General features: G+C 42.9%; 1 protein-coding gene across 1 annotated transcript in view; it reads right to left on the bottom strand.

Moving 5' to 3' along the window:
- The window catches only part of Cdc45 (cell division cycle 45), a 36,979-nt gene extending 19,630 nt beyond the window's left edge, over positions 1-17,349 (bottom strand). The window contains exons 1-7 of the mRNA XM_057764616.1: positions 17,290-17,349; positions 17,078-17,137; positions 15,852-15,944; positions 14,384-14,521; positions 12,948-13,091; positions 10,902-10,957; positions 1,439-1,487 (exon numbers count right to left, since the gene is read on the bottom strand). Coding sequence (XP_057620599.1) covers positions 1,439-1,487; positions 10,902-10,957; positions 12,948-13,091; positions 14,384-14,521; positions 15,852-15,944; positions 17,078-17,137; positions 17,290-17,340 — 591 coding nt within the window. The 5' untranslated portion in view covers positions 17,341-17,349. The remainder of the gene's footprint in view (positions 1-1,438; positions 1,488-10,901; positions 10,958-12,947; positions 13,092-14,383; positions 14,522-15,851; positions 15,945-17,077; positions 17,138-17,289) is intronic.
- Positions 17,350-17,516: the final 167 nt, after the last annotated feature.

Here is a 17,516-nt window from a genome sequence, read left to right as displayed (position 1 = left end):
TTCCTCCCCAAGTTGCTTTGGTCATGGTGTTTCATCACAGCAACAGTGACCCTGACTAAGACAGCCACCATACCCAACTTAATCTGTATTTTCAATGATCTGTTTTGCCTGCATGTGTCTGTGCAGCACATGTGTGCCTGGTGCCCACAGAGGACAGGGGAAGGAGGCAGCTATCTGGACCTGGATCATGGACAGCTGTGAGGTGCCATGAGGTTCTGGGAACCAAACCCGGGTCCTCTGTAAGAGTACTTGCTGCTCTTAATTGTTGAGCAGTCTCCCTAGCTCCATTACTTTGTATTTTTGATGATGAACATAAAGAACAGCTGCTGGCAGCTACATGGCATGAGGGTGCAGGTGCTCTCTAATTGTAGTGGGCACACCCAACACGGCAAAAACAAAACAAAATAAGCAGCATTCAACACATCCAGCTTGTCCAACATTCTAGCTTAGCTGCACCACCCTGTGGAGCATGCGTGGTTCCTCTGGACCTTCTGGCTGACTAGATGCTTGAGACCACTATGGCTGTGAAGCACAATCTGAGAGCATCCCAGAAAAGTTCAAAATTCAGAATGTAAAGCACAGAGAAAAGACACTTTCTCTCTGAGATGGGGTTTCTCTTTGTAGCCCCAGTTGCCCAGGAATTCACTCTGTAGATCAGGCTGGCCTCAAACTCAGAGATCTGCCTGCCTCTGGCTCCTGAGTGCTGTGCTGAGACTAAAGGTATGCGCCACCATGCCTGGCTTTACTTTTTATGAAATGAAATTTTGCTTGATTCAAGAACTAAAAACTAATTGGAAAAGTGTTGGGGGGTAGCTCGTTGGTGAGTACCTTCTAGCAACAATTGAGTGCTAGGTTTGATCCCTAGCACTACAAAAGCTGAGAGAAAAACCAGCAATTATTATTATTATCTACAAAGGGGGAAGGATTTATCTTGGATTGCAGTTTCAGTCACCACAGTGGGAAGGGCACAGCAAAGCAGAACAGCTCATGTCAAGGCTCCCAGGAAGCAGACGGAATCCACTATGGTCTTTAATCTGGGTAGGCACAGTAGTGTACAACTACATTCCCAGGGAGGCAGGAAGGAGGATCACTTGAAGCCAGGAGCTCATGGCTATCAGGGCTGTATAAGAGGTCCTTGTCTCAAAAAAAGTTAATTTCTACTGAGCATGTATCACTTTTGTTCCACCACAAAGTTAGTAAATAAATAGAAACATAAGGTGAACCATCAGACTACACTGGGAAGCACCCATTCTATTCAGTTTCCAGAGGAGGAGGAGTGGACAGCTCAGAGACGCACTACCACCACCCAAAGGTACAAGTTGGGGAGATGAGACTCAAGCCAGGTTCTTCTGGCTGTAAAACCTTTGCTCTCTTACATTCTAGGACACTGCCCCCTAGAGTCAGAACTTTGCAGTGCGTCAGGTCTATTCCTACTTACCGATGTCCCATAATATTCATACTGCTCGTAATCAAAGAGGATGTCTCTCCTGAAACAACACAAAATGGTGTTGGCAAAAGGTGGCAAGACAGGAAGGCAAACATTTTAAAAAGGCTCAAATTTTAGTTAAAAAAAATTAAATCATGGTACCATTTGTTTTCACTTACTGATTCTTTAGCAGGATATATACATATATTTTAGGCAGGTCTGGTCTCAGAATCTTGAGAAATTATCTCAAAGCAATTCAAAAGAACAAGAAAGATACACTATTGTGTGAATGAAAAAAAGAAATAAAAAAGGAAGGATGGCTGCTCCTAGGTATGGTAGAGGAGAAGGTTTATTGGCGATAAAGGAAGATCAAAGGCAGAGGAAGAAGCATCTGGGAGAGTCCAGAGTGGACATGACCAAGCTGAGATGGGTCATGTGGTGAGGGAGGGAAGGGAAAGCCAGACCAAGAAGCCAGGAAGGTATAGAGTAGACGAAAGGGGCCAAGTAACCAAAATGGTTGGATTATATAGGGAAGGGCAGCCCAGCCCCCGGACTGGAGAGTACAGGGTAGGGGGCAGGGTATGCTACAGGTAGGGACTAAGGGTGCTGAGAGAACCTGGCAGCCAGGTCTGCTCTGATATGTTAAATAAGCACCACAGTCAGTCATTCGTCCAGGGTTTGAGACCCAACACTTGTAACCAATGTTATTAACTGTAAACTTATTTGCAATGGTAAAACAGAGAAAAGGGCCAGATATGGTGATACACACCTGTAGTAACAGTGCCCTGTAGGCTACAACAGGAAACTGAACAACTGAAGGCCAGCCTGGGCTACATGGTAAGGCAATGTCTCTAAGTAACCAAATAAATAAATGAAAAGCCTGAGGAGATGGCTCAATAAAGGATACTGCTGCTATCCAAGCATGAGGAACTGAGTGTGGGTCCTCAGCACCCACATAAAAAGCTAAGTGTTGCGTGTACTGGGATCAGGAGCGGGGAAGCAGAGACAGGTGATACCCAAAACTCACAGGCCAGTCACATCTAGCCAAACTGATGAGCCCCAAGCTCAGTGAGACACCTTGCCTCCAAAAAATTAAGTGGAAAGTAATCAAGAAAACCCCTGAATATCTCACAGCCACAACTACAGCGGAAACCCTTTGCTTCACCAGAGGCCAGGTGGAAAACCAGAGCCCCAATTAAATGCCCTATCCCCCACCATCATACTGCCAACACTCTCAGTTCCTGTCCACTCTACCCCAAACCTCCCCTTCCCTCCTTGTCAATGTGCCCACCCAGCATATGCCAATCACCACTCCTTCCCTGTCACCATATCCTGGTTCTGAACTGCTGCAGAGAACCCTCTGCTACATCAGAGGCCACCTGGTCACCAGAAGTTCAGCCCCCAACTCTGATGGAGACCCTCTACTCAACCATAGGCCACTTGGGCCAGAAGACCAGAGAGGAAACAAAAACCAAGGAACAAAACATCCATACAACAAAGACAAACTCAGAAACCGGCACCTAGACCTATAATTTCCCCAAACCCAGATGCCTAGATGCCAGTGTAAGAACACAATCAATAACAGCCAGGGCAACATGGCACCACCAGAGCCCAGCTAGTCAATAACAGCAAGCCCCGGATATTCCAACACAGCTGAAGCACAAGACAACTTTAAAACCAACTTTACAATGAAAGTCGCCTGAAAAGAGGAAATTAATAAACCCCTTGTAAAAGACCAAGAAAAAACAGTAGAAGGAAACAAATAAAACTGTTCAAGACTCAATAATGGAAATAGAAGCAACAAAGAAAATATAAACTGAAGGAATTCTAGAAAAGGAAAACTGGGGTAAGTGAACAGGATCTATAGAATGCAGGACATGGGAGAAGAGAATCTCAGGCTTTGAAGATACAATAGAAGAAACAGATACATAGGTCAAAGAAAATGTTAAATCTAAAAAATTCCTGAAAGAAAACATCCAGAAAATCTGGTACATCATGAAAAGATCAAATCTAAGAATGATATGAATAGAAGTATACCAGCTCAAAGGTCTAGAAATTTTGTTTTTGTTTTTTTGAGACAAGGTTTCTCTGTGTAACAGCTCTGGCTGTCCTGGAACTTTCTTTGGAGACCAGACTCACAGAGATCTGCCTGCCTTGGCCTTTGGAGTGCTGGGATTAAAGGTGTGCACCACCATCAACCTGCTCAGAAAATTTATTCATTTATTTTTGGTTTTTCAAGACAGGGTTTCTCTGTGTAGCCTTGGCTATCCTTGAACTCACAGAGATCTGCCTGCCTTTGCCTCCTGAGCGCTGGGATTAAAGGCGTGTGCCACCACCGCCCAGCCAGAAAATATTTTAAACAAAATAAGAGAAGAAAAACTTACTAATCTAAAAAAGGAGATGCCTATAAAGATACAAGAAGCATACTGAACACAAAATAGATTGGCAGTCCCTTCACCATATAATAATCAAAACACTAAGAAAGAATATTAAAAGCTGCAAGGGAAAAAGACCAAACAACATGTAAAGGAAGACCTATTAGAATGACACCTGACTTTTCAATGGCGACTCTAAAAGCCATAAGGGCCTGGACAGATGTTCTGCAGACTCTAAAGTCAAATTTAAACAAATATCAAGCCCTACAGAAAGTACTAAAAGGAAAACAAGGAGGGTAGCTACACCTATGAGAACACAGGAAATAATAGTCTCACACCAGATAAAACAAAAGGGTGTGTGTGTGTGCGCGTGCGCACACACACACACACACACTTTATATTACCACTACCACTACCACCAACAAAATAACAGTAATTAACAATCATTGGCCAGGGGGCTGGAGAGATGGCTCAGTGGTTAAGAGCATTGCCTGCTCTTCCAAAGGTCCTGAGTTCAATTCCCAGCAACCACATGGTGGCTCACAACCATCTGTAAAGAGGTCTGGCGCCCTCTTCTGGCCTTCAGGCATACAGACAGAATATTGTATACATAATAAATAAATAAATATTTAAAAAAAAAATCATTGGCCATTAATATCTCTCAATATCAATACACTCAACTCCCCAGTAAAAAGACAGAGACTAAAAGAACAGATGTGAAAACAGGCTCCACCCCTTCTGTTCCATACAAGAAACACACCTCAACGCCAAAGATAGAAATTACCACAGAGAGAAAGGTTGAAGAAGATTTTAAGCAAATGGACCTAAGAAACAAGGTGGTACAGCTACCCTAACATTTAACAAAATAGACTTCGAACCAAAATTAATCAAAGGAGATGGGGAAGGAGATTTCATACTCATCAAAAGAAAAATCCATCATGATGATCTTTCAATTCTTAACATTCATGCCCTAAATGAAAGGGTACCCGTATCTGTAAAGGAAACACCACTAAAGTTTAAATCACACATCAACCCTCACCCATTGACAGTAGGAGACTTCAATAGACCACTCTCACCAATGGGGTGATCATCCAGAAAACTAAACAGAGAAATACTGGAGCTAACAGATGTTATGAATCAAATAGACCTAACAGATATTTAATAAAAACATTCCACCCAAACACACACACACACACACACACACACACACACACACACACACACACAAATACACCTTCTTCTCAGCACCTCACAGAACATTCTCCAAAACTGACCATATACTCAATCACAAAGCAAGTCTCAACAAATATAAAGAAATTGAATTAATCCCTTGCATTCTACCAAGCCACCATTGTTTAAAGCTGGATTTCAACAACAAAAAACAGAAAGCCTACAAACTCATGGAAACTGAACAACTGAGTTACCACTGGGTCAAGGTAGAAATTCAATGAAAATGAATGCACAACATACCAAAATTTATGGGACACAATGAGCAAAGAGGAAAATTCATAGTACTAAATGTCTATATAAAGAAATTGAAGAGATCTCATACTAGTAATTTAACAGCACATCTAAAAGCTCTAGAACAAAAAGAAGCAAACACACCCAAGAGAAGTAGTTGAGGGCTGAAATCAATAATGTAGAAACAGAACAACACAAAGAATCAATGAAACAAAGAGCTGGTTCTTTGAGAAAAATCAATAAGATAATCAAGATATTCAAGATATTCAAGGGGATAGAATAATCAAGATATTCAACATAATCAAGATATTCAAAGGGATAGAAATTGGAAAAGAAGAAGTCAAAGTATCTTATTTGCAGATGATATGATAGTATACATAAGATGACCCTAAAAGTTCTACCAACAAACTCCTATAGCTGATAAAGACCTTCAGAAGTGGCTGGATACAAGATTAACTAAATAATCAGTAGCCCTCCTATATACAAATGACAAATGGGCTGAGAAACAAATCAAGGAAGCTATAAATAATATAAAACATCTTGGGGTAACTCTAACCAAACAAGTAAAAGACTTGTATGACAAGAACGTCAAGTCTTTGAAGAAAGAAATTGGAGAAGATATTGGAAGATGGAAACATCTGCCATGCTCATGGGTTGGTAGGATTAACATAGTAAATGGCCATCTTACCAAAAGCAAAATACAGATAAAACACAATCTCATCAAAATTCTTTATAGACCTTAAAAGGACAATATTCAATTTCATCTGGAAAACCAAAAACCCAGGATAGCTAAAACAATCCTATACAATCAAAGAACTTCCTCCAATAGTATCACCATCCATGGTTTTAAGCTTTACTACAGAGCTATAGTAATTTTTTTAAAAAAGCATGGTATTGGCATAAAAACAGTCAGGTTGATCAATGGAATCAAATCAAAGACCCAGACATAAATCCACACATCTATGGACACCCACGGATTAAAAAAAGTCAGAAATACACAATGCAAAAAAGAAAGCATCTTCAACAAATCGTGTTGGTCAAACTGGATGTCTGCCTATAGAAGAATCAAAACAGATACTTACCACCCTGCATAATCTCCAAATGGATCAAAGACCTTAACATAAAACCAGATACACTGAACCTGATAGAAAAGAAAGTGGGGAACGGTCTTGAATGCATTGGCACAGGAGACAGCTTCCTGAACAGAACACTGACAGCACAGGCACTAAGACCAACAACTAATAAATGGGACCTCATGAAACTGAAAAAGACAAAGGACACTGTCAAGAAGACAAAACCGGGCGGTGGTGGCGCACACCTTTAATCCCAGCACTTGGGAGGCAGAGGCAGGTGGATCTCTGTGAGTTCGAGGCCAGCCTGGTCTACAAGAGCTAGTTCCAGGACAGGCTCCAAAACCAGAGAAACCCTGTCTCGAAAAACCTAAAAAAAAAAAAAAAAAGACAAAACCGCAGCCTACAGAATAAGAAAAGATTTTCTCCAACTCTACATCCAACAGAGAGCTAATATCCAAAATATATAAAGAACTCAAGAAACTAGACAACAACAAATCAAATAATCTAATTAAAAAATGGAGTACAAGAGGCAGGCAGATCTCTGTGAGTTCGAGACCAGCCTGGTCTACAGAGCTAGTTCCAGGACAGGCTCCAACGCCACAGAGAAACCCTGTCTCGAAAAACCAAAAAAAAAAAAAAAAAAAAAATAAATAAATAAATAAATAAAAAAATAAAAAATGGAGTACAGATCTAAACAGAGAAGTCTCAAGAGGAATCTAAAATTTCTAAGAAGCAGTAAAAGAAATGTTCAACATCCTTAGCCATCAGGGAAATGGCTATTCAACTCACAATTTGTCGTGCCTGCAAGATGTGCAGAACTTGTGTGAATGCCAACTAATGACTGGCCTGACTCGAGGCCCACGGAGGGAGCCCACATATGACACTGCCTGGTTAGCCAGGAAACAGGTCGGACCGCCCAGAGACCCAGGATAGAACTGCACACAACTGGCCAAAATTCCCCCCCCAAACAAAAACAAACAAATGAAATGAAATGATTCTTAATGATATTCTGCTATATGCATAGATCACTGCCTAGCCCAGTTGTCACCAGAGAGGCTTCATCCAGCCACTTAATGGGAGCAGATGTAGAGACCCACAGTCAAACTCGAGGCAGAGCCACGGGAACCCTGCAGAGGAGGGGGAGGAGGAATTGTAGAAGGCAGAGTGGTAGAGAACACATGAACAGGTGTCATGGGGGCCACAGAATCTAAGCATGGCTCATAGGGACTCAGAGACTGAAGGGACAATCATGGACCCTATGTGGGACTGGGCAAGGTCCTTTGCATATATGTCATGGCTATGAAGCTTAGTGCTCTTTTAAGACTCCTAACAGTGAGTGTGGTGGTGGGGGTGGGGATGTCTGACTCTTTTGCCTGCACTTGGGATCATTTTCTTCCTGTGGGATTGCCTTGTCCAACCTTGATATGAGGGTTTGTCTAGTCTTGTAATTTTTTTCTTTCTTTTTTTGGGGAGGGGGTATTGAGACAGGGTTTTTCTGTGTAGCCCTGGCTGTCCTAGAACTCGCTCTGTAGACCAGGCTGGCCTCCAATTCACAGAGATTCACCTGCTCCCAAGTGCTGGGACTAAAGGTGTGCACCAGCCCCACCCAACTTAGTCTTACTGTAATTTGCTATGCCAGGTTCAGTTGATATCTCTGGAAGGTTAGATTTTTTTTTTTTTCCGAAGGAAAATGGAGGAGTAGATTTGGGGGAGAGGGAAGGTGGAGTGGGACTGGGAGGAGTCGGGGGGGGGGGGACTGTAGTGGTGATGTAATAAATGAGAGAAGAATTTTAAAAAAGAAAATGAAAAGAAAAACACCCAAATGTGACCCTCTGGCCTGTTGTGGGATATTTGTACAGTGTGAAGAAGTACTGCTGTGACTGGTGTAACAAAAGCTATATATGCATATATGTGTAATAAAAAGGTCAGTAGCTAGGCAGGAGGTATAGGCGGGACTTCTGAGCACCGAGAGAACTCTTGAAAGAAAGGTGGAGCCGCCAGGGAGGGCAGTACAGAATAAAGGTAACACTACATGGCAGAACATAGATTAATACAAATGGGTTAATTTAAGTTATAATAATAAATCTCCATGTTGTTATTTGTGAGCTGGTGAGGCTGCTTCCTGGCCTCCATACACGTGTACACACCTATACCACATCCAAACAAACACATTGAAAAATTCTTAAAAAAGAAAAAAAATCAGCAAAAATCTTTTTCATTTTTTCAGTGCTATGACCTGAACCCAGAGGGTTGTATTCACAGAAGGATATTATCACACTAGACCCTATTACGCACAATTAATCTAACAATAAAAAAACCAAATACCAAAAAAAAAAAAAAAAAAGAAAGAAAGAAAGAAACAAATAATTAGATACTAAGCTGCTTCTGGGTTCTTTTTTGTTTTGATTTTTTAATATTTATTTTATGAGTATGAATATGTACCCAGAAGTTATGATGCTTGTGAGTCACCACGTGGGTGCTGAGAATCAAACCCAGGTCCTCTGCAAGAGTAACAAGTACTCCTAATCACTGAGCCATCTCTTCAGCCCCTTGTTTCATTTTTGAGTTAGGGTATGATTAGGTGGCCATAGCTAGCCTGGAACTTGCAGAGAACCTCCCGCCTCTGTTTCCCAAGGACTACGATTAAATGGGTAGTGAACATCACCACAGCCTTAAACACTAAGCAGTTCTAAAAAACTGTTCAGAAGTACAAAAATCTGTGACTTAAAGATGTGGCTCAGACCACAAAAATCAGCCATGGTGGCACACACCAATAATCTCCTGTAAACCCATCACTAGAGAGGTAGAAAATGGTTAAAAGTCATCCTTGACTGCACAGCAAGTTTGAGGTCAGCCTGAACTACATGAGACCCTTGTCTCAATATCAAACAAACAAACAAAAACAATGAATTCATTTATGAATATAAAAAGTGATTATAGCCAGGAATGGCACATGCCCATACTTTCAGCACTTGGAAAGCTGCAGGTAAATCATAAGCCAAAGTCAGTTTGGGCTATACAGTGAGATCCTGTCCCAACTATTTTAAAGAGAAAGTGCAAAATTAGATGTGTTGTTTGATAGTAAAATATGCACAAATATTGATAATTCAGATAAATTCAAAATGTTCCAGAAAATAATTCAGCAAAGAAATTCAAACAGCTTAAACTGCAGTCAGCTCATGGATGGTTTTCTACTTATCCATCCTTACACTTCCAGAAATGGCCTGACATTGTCTTCTATAGGAGGGCAGTATTTTTTCCCATGGCTGGTAGGCAGAACCTTCAGCTGGACCAAAACCTTTAGCAAGCAATTCCTCCTGTGCCCAGTTCAAATAGACAGCCACATGTTTACTTCAAGTTAGGATGACCATTCTAGCACTTTCATCTCAAAGCACCTCAGCTTTTTTACACATACAGTAAGAGCAATTACAGGTAACTTAGTTTCTGCTCATATTTTTTTTTTGTTTTCTTTTTCTTTTTTCTTTTGGCTATCCTGGAACTCACTCTGTAGACCATGTTGGCCTCAAACCACAAAGATTTGCCTGCCTCTGCCTCCTGAGTGCTGGGATTAAAGGTATACACCACTATGCCCAGCTCTGTTCATATTTTTTTCCATGAGAAGTTTTTTTTTTTTTTTTTTTTGGTTTTTCGAGACAGGGTTTCTCTGTGGTTTTGGAGCCTGTCCTGGAACTAGCTCTTGTAGACCAGGCTGGTCTCGAACTCACAGAGATCCGCCTGCCTCTGCCTCCCAAGTGCTGGGATTAAAGGCCCATGAGAAGTTTTATACAATTGGCAGGTATCTTCTCTTTTATTAAATATATATATATATATATATATAAATTAAAGCATCATTCCTGACAGAAGGGCCTGAACTGAGGAGACGGTCCTGTCATTTTAGGAACCCAAGGACAGTACACAGGGTGATTCAAGGTGGTTTTCAGGCGATGGTCACATACTCCAATGTGGCTGACCCCAAGGTTCTTATTTTTTCTTTCTTTTTCATTTTCAGACAGGGTTTTTCTGTATGACTGGTGTAGGAGGTCCTTCTATTTATGTGTTGCTTTCATTGGTTAATGAATAAAGAAACTGCCTTGGCCTACTTGATAGAGCAGAACTTAGGTAGGCGAGGGAAGACAGAACTGAATGCTGGGAGGAAAAAATGCAGAGTAGGAGAGAGACACCATGGAGCCGCCAAAATCACACATGCTGAATCTTTCCTGGTAAGTCACTGCCATGTGGCGATACATAGATTAATAGAAATGGGCTAAGTCAAGATGTAAGAGTTAGCCAATAAGATGTTAGAGCTAATAGGCCAAGCAGTGATTTAATCAACAGTTTCTGTGTGGTTATTTCGGAGCTAAGCTAACTGGGCAGCCAGGACGAACAAGCAGCCCAGCTCCGGGCTGCATGTAGCCCTGGCCGTCCTGGGATTAAAGGTGTGCACCATCACCACCCTGCTGCCTCAAGAGTCTTAACTAAGGGAATGTGGCATTCAAGAAGCACTAAAGGTACTGAAGCCCACGGAGTCTAGGCTCCTGCACCACAGAGCTCCTTCATGGGACTCACCTCCGGGCCTCCCACTCTCTTCGCTGGCTCCTCTTTGTGGCTCGTGCCAGAATCTCCTGAAAAAGTGACAAAGGAAAAATGTGGTGGTTTGAATGAGAATGGTTCCCATAGGCTCATAATAGGTCTGGTTCCTAGTTGGTGGAACTGTTTGGGAAGGATTAGCAGGTGTGGCCTTATAGAAGAAGGTGTACCACTGGGGGTGGGCTTTAGGTTTCAAAAGCCTACTCCAGTCCCAGTGTGCTCTTCCTGCCCACTACTTACAGTTAAGAATGGAGTTCTCAGCTACTGCTCCAGTGCGAGCCTGCCTGCTGTCATGTTCCCTGCTGTGATGATGAAGACTAAACCCTCTGCATCCATGAGCTCTAAATTAAATGTTTTCTTTTATTAGCTGCCTTGGTCATGTTGTTTTGTCACAGTAATAGAAAAGAATCTAAGACAAAAAGGTTAAGCTCGACAAGGCACACTGAAAGAAGCCCCTAGGCACAGATTCCCTAAGGGAGAACGCAGAGTTTGTCTGTCCGTCCGAATACTGAAGAGCATAGGCTTTCCTCACAGGTGCTCCACACAACACTTAACATCTGGCCACTCTGCCTGTCTGGCATCCAAAATACCTGGAGCTGTGATATCCCCGATGCCTGCTAGACATACCTAAACCCCTCAGACATTATAGAAACTAAGTATGATTCCAAAGGTGGGAGTGCAGGCACAGCAGTGAGGGACCTCTATGTGACCTGGTTTCCATTTTTGGCTCACCCAGACTTGAAGGCCAAGAAGCTGCCAATTTGGGCACACCAACAGGAAGAAGGAGAATAGAGTGCCCAACAAAAGCTGCTTTATCTGAGGGGTAGAGGGTGGGAGTGGGCAGGGCTACATAGTGAGACCGTGTCTCAGAAAAACAAACCAACCCAAAACCAAAAATCCCCATAAAAAGTCAAAGGAAGCTCACACAGAATAAACTCAAACTTCTGACACACACACATACACACACACCAAACAGCAGACAAAAAAAAATCCCTTATGTGTATGGGAAAGCAGAACAAATGACTGGGTGTCTTATCAGAAGCCACGGAGGCACAGACATACAGGCTCAGCATTCAGAAGGACAGTAATCAAAGTCTGAGACTAACCTGGATTATACTGTAGGACCCTGCCTCAAAAATAAAACCTAAGTCAGGAGAAGATTATGCTTCCATGAGAAAAAAAAACAGCAAGTCTGCCAGAAAGTGAAGGGATGGCTAGAAGAAAAACAAGAATGCATCCTGAGACTACCCAAAGCTCTTGGGAAAGGAAGACAAGAAAGGAGGTCTGGAGACAGCAGGCCACTTTAGTTTTGAAGGACTCTGACCTGTCTCGGATTGACCATGCCTTGAGTGTCACAAATATGGCCAGAAAGGGTTCCATTAAAGCACATTCTTGGAAGCAGCAGGCCAAGTTTAAAAGGGAAACCCTAAGGTATTCCAGAGGCAAATTCCAACTGTGCCACAAAGATCAGGAGCCATGGGCTTCTTCTGTTCAGTAATGCAGCTGTCCACTCTAGAGGGACAGTCCCCACCTGTCTGCTGTCCTTCAGTCAGAGGAAACCCGTGCTGAGCAGATCCCTCCCATTGGCCAATTAAATCACAAAAATGCCTTTCCTGGAGTGTTTATACAGAGCAGGCCAAGGAATCACAGACACACTATACCTTTCTAATAACCACAATGAGCAACACTGTGGGAAAGCAGATATTTAGTGTTTCTCCATGGTGATTTTTTTTTCTTTGAATATTTGCTACCTTTTTTCTACATGGGTCTAAACTGACTTAAATTTCATTTCCTCTGCTAGTATCCTCCTGCAAGATAAGATACAGCTCAAATAACTCCAGAAATCTGCCTGAAGCCACAGACACAGGGAATAGGAGTCAGAGTCTGTACCCACACCTAATAACTCCTCCACTCCCCACTGCCTGGTACCCCCCAGCTGTGCCCAGGCCCAGAATGCCATACCTGGCTCACACATACCTCTCCTAACTGTGCTTCCAGCAGGATGCCCATCCAGCCCAAACGTACCTCTTCTAAGCGTGTACGCTTCTCAGAAGGCTCTGACCCATCACTGTCACTTCCTGAGAGATCTTCATCCTCTGCTTCATCCCTGAAGATGTCATCATAGGCAGGAACCTCAAGGTCGTCCTCTTGTTTAATGAGCAATTTGATCTAGGGTATAAAACAAAAAGCAATCAATTTTTTCTCTCCCTGCCAGAAAACAATTTCTCATGATGCTCATGTAGAATCGCACTCTGGCTTCTAAGCTTTCTGCACATTTAGACAGCACCTGTCTAAGCAGAGTCCAGGCTTCTCTGTGCCACTCAGTAAGGCACTGCCGCTGTCCCGCATGGCATGTAGAAATTAAAAGCATTTACAGTCTGTTTTAAATCCGGGCAATTTCTTATGCTATACATTAAAAAAATGTTCCTTTTGATAGAGAGTATGAAAATGTTGCTATAGTTAGCTAACTGGATATGATTTATCCCCCAAAGGATCCACCAAGCCAGAAGCTTGCTGCCTGTGTAGGGTGTTTAGAGGTGGGGTCTGGAAAGTGTTAGGTCAGTCAGGGCTCTCCCCTTACTGACGCAGTAACACCATCTCTCGGAAGTGTGTCAGGTCTCGTAAAGACCTAGTCTCCATGTGCAGGGTGGTTATAAAACTTCCTCGCTTGCTCTGTTGTCTCTGTCTAACCATGGAATCTTTCTCACTCTCCCCACACTCCCTCTATTGGGAAGTCATTCCCAGAGGGTCTCACAAGAGCTCAGCGGATGTTTGCAGCATGCTCCTGAATATCGAGGACAGTAAGCTAAATATAACTTTTACCTATGAAGAAGTGCCCAGTCTCAGACAGTTTCTTATACAGAAACAAATGGGTCAAGACAGACATGAGGATTTCAGAGTTGAAAGCCACGTGGAAGGAGATCAAGTCACAGAATGCTTAGACAGGTGTCTGTGCTAGGCTGCGTATTTAACAAGGAGAAGTTCAGAATAAGTATAGTAGAGCCATTTTGAGCTAAAATATTCTGACTCTCCCCCTTCCAGATGATGCAAGCTCCACGGATGTGCTGTGTATATACACACGAGCAGATTAAGATGAGGGTCTTTTTTTATATTTATTTATTTATTTATTTATTTATTTATTTATTTATTTATTTATTTATTTTTGGTTTTTTCGAGATAGGGTTTCTCTGTAGCTTTGGTGCCTGTCCCGGAACTAGCTCTTGTAGACCAGACTGGCCTCTAACCCCCAGAGATCCGCCTGTCTCTGCCTCCCGAGTGCTGGGATTAAAGGCGTGCGCCACCACCGCCCGGCTTAAGATGAGGTTCTTGCACTGAAAATACTCCATAACCGGAGAAATGGGAAGCATACTTTGCAAATAAGATCCTTGCAATGCTGCCACAGCATAAAAAGACACAGACTGGTTAAAGGGAGAGCACATATAAAGGAAGGCTCTAGGTACCTGAGTGTCATTGTACACATTCACAACGTTGACTGGCCTGTGGGTATCACACACAAAAAATACACTGTCTTCATCAGGCTGAAGGATTTCCAATAGGTCGACGTTGGCTCCACAGTTTATGAGGATGAAATAGGAGAACTGAAAGGAGATGGAGACACTGTAAAGGAACTGCGCCAAGGAGGCCCCTCCTCCTTCAGCCCTGTCAGTCTCTGCGCTCCTCTGCCAGCACATACAGCAAGGCCCAGGAGGAGTGGTGCGGCTTGAAAACTGCCCACAGCAGGCTTGGTTATTGCCTTTCCGAGGTCACACTGTAAAATAGGCTCTGGGGCACTTCTTGCTTCCTGAAGATCGTGCTGAGGCTTAGCAAACTTAAGACTTGTGCAAAGATTCAAACAACTAGTGAAGAACAGACCAAGACTTTACATATATACCGAAGGCTCTCTGAATATTGCCGAACTATTCCCTCCTCTGCTGACTTAAACCACATTAATAACATTGTATGGGTTAGGTTTGCAGGAAATCTTGGGCAGCCCATACTTCATGGCCTCCTAAATATTAAGTCCTTTACCCACTACAGCAAAAACCTTTCCTTAGTAACACCCAATTGCCTGGCTGTGGGCTCACATCTGTACTATAACCCTTAGAAGGCCAAGGAAGGGGGACTGCTCAAGAGTTAAGGTCAGCCTGGGCTATCAAGAAAGATCTCGTCTCATAACACTGAGGGAGAAAACTCAATTGGTGTAGGTGCTTCAAATTATAAATAAATCTCTTCCAAGTCATCCTAGAAGTGGCCAGGGGCTCCAGAGACCCTCTGACGTGCCCTACCCACTCCCTACTGGTCCTACAATGTCCCATATTTTTGTCTGACCCCAGTACAGGTAAGGAGTCTTTGTTCTGCCATTTAATTCCAAAGGGAAAACATGGATTTGGAAACTGGAATGGATTTTCTTGGAGATAACAGAAAGAAGTAGTGTATCCTAGGAGAATAAATGAAGTCAGAGCAGGTGCTGTCCATATCCATACCATTTTTATTTTTGAGACAGGATCTTTTTATGTAGCGGAGGCTGGCCTCAAACTTGTTATATGTAGTTCAGACTTGCCTCAAATTGTTTTTTTCTTTTTTTGGCAAATGTTGATTCTGCCATCATAACTTGAAGTGTAAAGAAATTGATACTTTCAAAACACACTTATTCTACTTTAGAACTAGAAAGAACGCTAAGTATTAAGAAACATCTATCAAGCGGGGCGGTGGTGGTGCACGCCTTTAATCCCAGCGCTTGGGAGGCAGAGGCAGGCGGATCTCTGTGAGTTCGAGGCCAGCCTGTTCTACAAGAGCTAGTTCCAGGACAGGAACCAAAAGCTACAGAGAAACCCTGTCTCAAAAATCAAAAAAAAAAAAAAAAAGAAAAAGAAAGAAACATCTATCAAGTAGAGAAGCCTAATTATTCTAAAATTCATTATTTCATACCTGCTCTTTATGTTCAAGAAATGCAGTTTCAAGTTCTTGCCACCCAGAAACTGGAACCAGCGTATACTGCACGTGGTCACACTGAAACAGGGCCTGGAGGAAGAGCACACCGTTAGAACCCATCATTCAGGATAACTTACCTTGAGTCACCAGAAGCAAACAAACAGATTAGCTGAGCTGAAATAAAGATCTACGCGACATGCTATTTGGTAAAAGGTCAGGAGCTTGGCGGTAGTGGCATAAACCTTTAATTCCGCACTCGGGAGGCAGAGGCAGGCAGATCTCTGAGTCAAGGCCAGCCTGGTCTACAGAGCTAGGTCCAGGACAGCCAAGGCTACATAAAGAAACCCTGTCTCAAAAAAAAAAAAAAGAAAGAAAGAAAGAAAGAAAGAAAGAAAGAAAGAAAGAAAGAAAGAAAAAAGATAGATAGATTTGAGGTTTATGTTTTAAGGGTCTGAGAAAATAATTTTTTAAAATAATAAAACTTACAGACTGCCAGGAGATGGTGGTACACACCTTAAATCCCAGCTCTCGGGAGGCTGAGGCAGGCAGACCTCTGAGTTCAAGGACAGCCTGGTCTACAGAGTGAGTTCCAGGACAGTCAGGAGTCAGGGCTACACAGAGAAACCCTGTCTTGAAAAAATAAAAAACCAACAACAACAACAACAACAAAAAATCATCAGTAGGAAAGGCTGGGGGTCAGGGTGTGAGTGTTCAATGTATAATTCTGTCAAATCTGTCAAATTTTGCTAAAGAAAAACCCTGAGGGAAAAGGTAATTTTAATTACTGGTGGTTCTGAAAAGTTTCTGATCCCCACTTAATGTAAAAACCACAGTATAGTCAAAGCCCAAACTAATGATCTTCTCTAATAGACTAGGCACTCCAGTTTTTCCAGCACTCATTGTGACGCCACACCCAGTTATCACAGTCCTCTCTCAAATTCCATCTTTGAGAGGTCATTTACAGGTTCAAAGATTTCAAAAGTGAAACCCTTTTCATTTGAGTTAATGTAAAACAAAACAAGATACACTACTTGTCTCACCACTTACACTACACTCCTCTAGTCCCAGCATATTTCAGAGGGGCAGTTGGGCTCCTCCTTGGGTCACTAGCTCCTCAGCTCCCTCTGGTCCCTCCCCTTCTGTGTCCCACCTCCTGCTGGGGTCCAACCCCGTTGCCTCCCCTCTCTTCCCTGTGCTACCTTCCTAAGGTATTCAAAGCTCACCTGAAGAATCTTGCAAGCACACAAGGCATCCACATCCGAGGCCACAAAGAGAAGGACCCTCTGTTGAAGGAAACGCGGACAGGTAGGTTGAGCACAAGGACCTCAAACTCTGTGGCAACAACCCTGTCCTCCTGGCCCATTCACGGACAGTCGCCCTTATTATCCCTTCCCCTCAGATAGGGTTTGGACCAGGATCGTGAAATGGGAGTCACCTGATTGTGGACCAGCTCGTAGAACTCCTTGCGGAAATCGGACACGAACATAGCCACAACAGCCGGATACCCAGGGCTGACGCTAAGACTCCGATAGCCCCTGAGGTGGTCAAGACTCCCGCCAAATCACGGCTCTCCCGATTGGCCCACGCCAGCAGCCAATAGTTCTTAGCCTTTCCTCCTTTCTGATTGGGTCCTTTTGGGGACAGCCAATGAAGTTCTGCTAC

Source organism: Chionomys nivalis, chromosome 3, assembly GCF_950005125.1.
Source record: "Chionomys nivalis chromosome 3, mChiNiv1.1, whole genome shotgun sequence".
Classification (NCBI taxonomy): domain Eukaryota; kingdom Metazoa; phylum Chordata; class Mammalia; order Rodentia; family Cricetidae; genus Chionomys; species Chionomys nivalis.
The sequence above is the reverse complement of the archived record's forward strand: the minus strand, read 5'-3'. Positions and strand labels throughout refer to the sequence as shown.